This window comes from Solanum tuberosum, unplaced genomic scaffold (genome assembly GCF_000226075.1).
Source record: "Solanum tuberosum cultivar DM 1-3 516 R44 unplaced genomic scaffold, SolTub_3.0 scf00651, whole genome shotgun sequence".
Lineage (NCBI taxonomy): Eukaryota > Viridiplantae > Streptophyta > Magnoliopsida > Solanales > Solanaceae > Solanum > Solanum tuberosum.
The window spans coordinates 88,587-91,691 of record NW_006239589.1 but is presented as its reverse complement, the minus strand read 5'-3'; the positions used below and the strand labels follow the sequence as shown (position 1 = coordinate 91,691).

The window sequence follows — 3,105 nt, the reverse complement described above, 5'->3', positions numbered from 1 at the left end:
GAATCATTTCCCTTGCTTGAAACACTTGTTATAAAAAAGTGTGATGACCTTGAGGAGATCCCACTTAGCTTTGCTGATATTCCATCATTGAAACAGATTAAGTTGATTGGGTCTTGGAAAGTATCTATGGAGGCTTCAGCTGTGAGAATTAAGGAAGAAGTCGAAGAGATTGAAGGATGTGATCGTATACACCTCGTCAAAGAACTGATTGAAGGATGTGACCGTATAGACCTCCTCAAAGAATACTGAAGTCTATTTTGTTGCTAGCTCATTTTGTTATATTGTAACACTAGTAGTGTTTGCTATGTTTGTTTTGATTGATCAACTCTTTTTTATGTATGATATGATTGGAGACAAATATACATCAGATCGTCTTTCACTAATTTCGTGTTTTTATGCAGCTTTATAATTTTGATCAATTTCTCTCCACTTACATCTTCATAGCTCAATACACATCAACCATGTTGCTGTTGTTGTTGTTGAGTACTTCTTGATTTTCTAATTCGATGAACATCCGAAAATTTTTAAGGTTAAACTGCTTCTTGTTGCTGTAGGTGCAATATTGAAGGATCTCTTTATTATGTGTTCAGGTGCCTCTTTTAGAAGTTGAAATTCATACAGAATGAAGCTAATAAATTTGTTCTTGTCATTTATCGATCATTTGGACTTTGCAACATATGAACTTAAGATATAGTAAAAATATAGTATGACATTCGAGTCCCCTCCGAATACAGAGTCGTCTATGTTAGGGAGCTCACCCCAATGTGGGACTTTATTACGTCGTGAATCCATTGTATCGGGCTCCAATGTGGGTACCGGACATTGGGTGGAAACAAAAAAATGTATATAGTACGACATGAAATGAATAAATAAGGGCATTTGACCCTTGCGAACCAAAAAAATCAATCTTTTGTATTATGATTGGGCTTGTTCTGAGAACAGACTCCATTCACAAGATATATGGAAGAATTATCACCACTCCTTTTTTATCCTTGTTTGATTTATAACATATGATTTATCCTTTTTTGAATTATGTTTTTTTAAAAAATATAAAAACTTATTCATAAGTTTATATTTTGTAAAAAAAAACAAATCATTATTTTCAGTTTTACAAAAATAAACTCATGTTCGACGTGAATAAATTGTTCGCCGTATCATGTGAAAGAATTACTAATTACTACTATTGTTGACTAGTGGATCTTTATAAGTTTATGTACATTTGAAAGTTAAAAGAAACATAAAGATATGTAATTCATCGATGCGATGCTTTAGATATTATGATATCTTGTTAACGAAATGATTTACTCATTCGGTAAGATTGCATAAGAATTGAATTTCAAAGTTTTCACAACTTGTGAATTTTCATATTTATGAGAAAAAATATAACTTCATGTCCGACCCAATACCCAACCATAAAATTCCTTAATTATATGCTAAGCAAATATCATATAAGTGCATAATTTAACTATGAAACTGCCAAACCAAATAAAATTTTGGGGGATTTTCCTAAAGAGTCATTTGGTGTGAAGTATGAGGTATAATAATTTTGGGATAAAATGCGGAATTATTTTATCTTGTGTTTGGTTGGAGCCATATTAGGTAGTCCTCCGATTATGTATCCCATACCATAGTGATGGAATATATAAATTATGATCACATATACATGATGAAGTAACTTATTTCGCGATAATTAATCCCGAAATAACTTGCTCCAACCAAACAACCCCTAAAGAAAAAGACAAATAATATAGGTGTATTATTGAGTCACTTTACAGCTACCAACTTAATTCATCTCTTGTTAGGTATAAGAATTGTTGACACCCAATTTTGACCCTCCCCGATAATAATTAGTTTCTGAGTCTCTTAATTTCCAAACGATTTAGAATAATTAGCTTTTAAAAAAAATTCGAATAGTTTCAAGGTTATTTTAAGTATTTTCAATCAGTTTTAATAGTGTTTCGAATAATAAATATATTTCATATAATTATATACGTAAGTAGTATATTTTATAAGTGTTGGAAAATCATATCAAAAGATTTTTTTTTACTCGGTTTAAATAAATATTTTAGTTATTTAATTCTAGTTTGAATTATGGTTTCAATTTTGAATTAATGAGTTTATAGGCAAATCGATTAGTTTATGGTTAAGTTAATTATTTTATTCCGTTAAGATCAAAGAGCTCATAAATTAATTATGTTAATTTGTCTTATTTAAATTGCTAGCCGAATTTATTCAAACTAATCCAATATGGCTACATCTTTAATTTTCGATTGGCTATAATTTAAATCATATGACCAAAGCTTAATTTAATTCTCACCAAATTAATTTGTTTTCACCAAGACCCATCTTAAGGGACCAAATTTGGGCCTTTCCAGCAGCCCATCCTTTCAACTCCTTTGACCCAACTCCCATTTATTTTCCAACAGCCCAATTCCCAGCCCCATCTCCCTTAATTAACAGCCCAAACCAATTATTCCCAGCACAGCGACCCGGCCCAATTCCTCCCATCAGTAAAGAGACCCATATGCTCAATGTTAACATCAACTCCTAAAAACATCAGCAGCAACAACAGTCCAAACACGACAATGGCAAAGAATACACGGCGATTCACGGAAGCTACACGGCATCCAATTTCGTCGTTTCTCTTTTGCCGCCAGTAGGTCGTACAGCACCTGCCAGCACGCGTTTTCTTCCCTTTCCTCTTCCGGAAAGGGTTGAAACTTCAGGGGAAAGGTGTTTCATCGAAAAGGTGAAAGTTTTTTTTTTTGAGTTTGAAATTTCAAATTGGCCCTTTGAATCCGAATTTTCATCCCTTTCCCCCCAAAATGCGAACCCGAATTCTCCACTATAAATACCCTATTCTTCTACTGATGGAGGGGGATTTTTTTTTTTTTTGAGTGGAGGATTTTGGTTGGAAATTTTAGGATAAGAAAGAGGGGCGTTGGTTTTGGACATCTGATAAACTAGCAAATAGAGAGAATAGTTGAACAGAAGCATTTCGAAATAACTTCGAAAAGATCTAAGTCGTCTATTAGTTCGGTTCCTCTTTCTCGTGTTGTCGGAGTCTGCCGAAGTGTTCGGAATCCCTTTCAGTGGTGAAAACTT

The 3,105-nt window shown here is 33.3% G+C and overlaps 1 protein-coding gene and 1 pseudogene across 1 annotated transcript in view; both read left to right on the top strand.

The window, feature by feature from the left end:
* LOC107058848 (putative late blight resistance protein homolog R1B-13) overlaps nt 1-249 on the top strand; it is a 6,404-nt gene extending 6,155 nt beyond the window's left edge. The window contains exon 2 of the mRNA XM_015305029.1: nt 8-249. Within this exon, the coding sequence (XP_015160515.1) occupies nt 8-249 (242 nt within the window). The remainder of the gene's footprint in view (nt 1-7) is intronic.
* LOC102587583 (putative late blight resistance protein homolog R1A-3) overlaps nt 1-3,105 on the top strand; it is a 55,679-nt pseudogene that overhangs the window by 32,956 nt on the left and 19,618 nt on the right.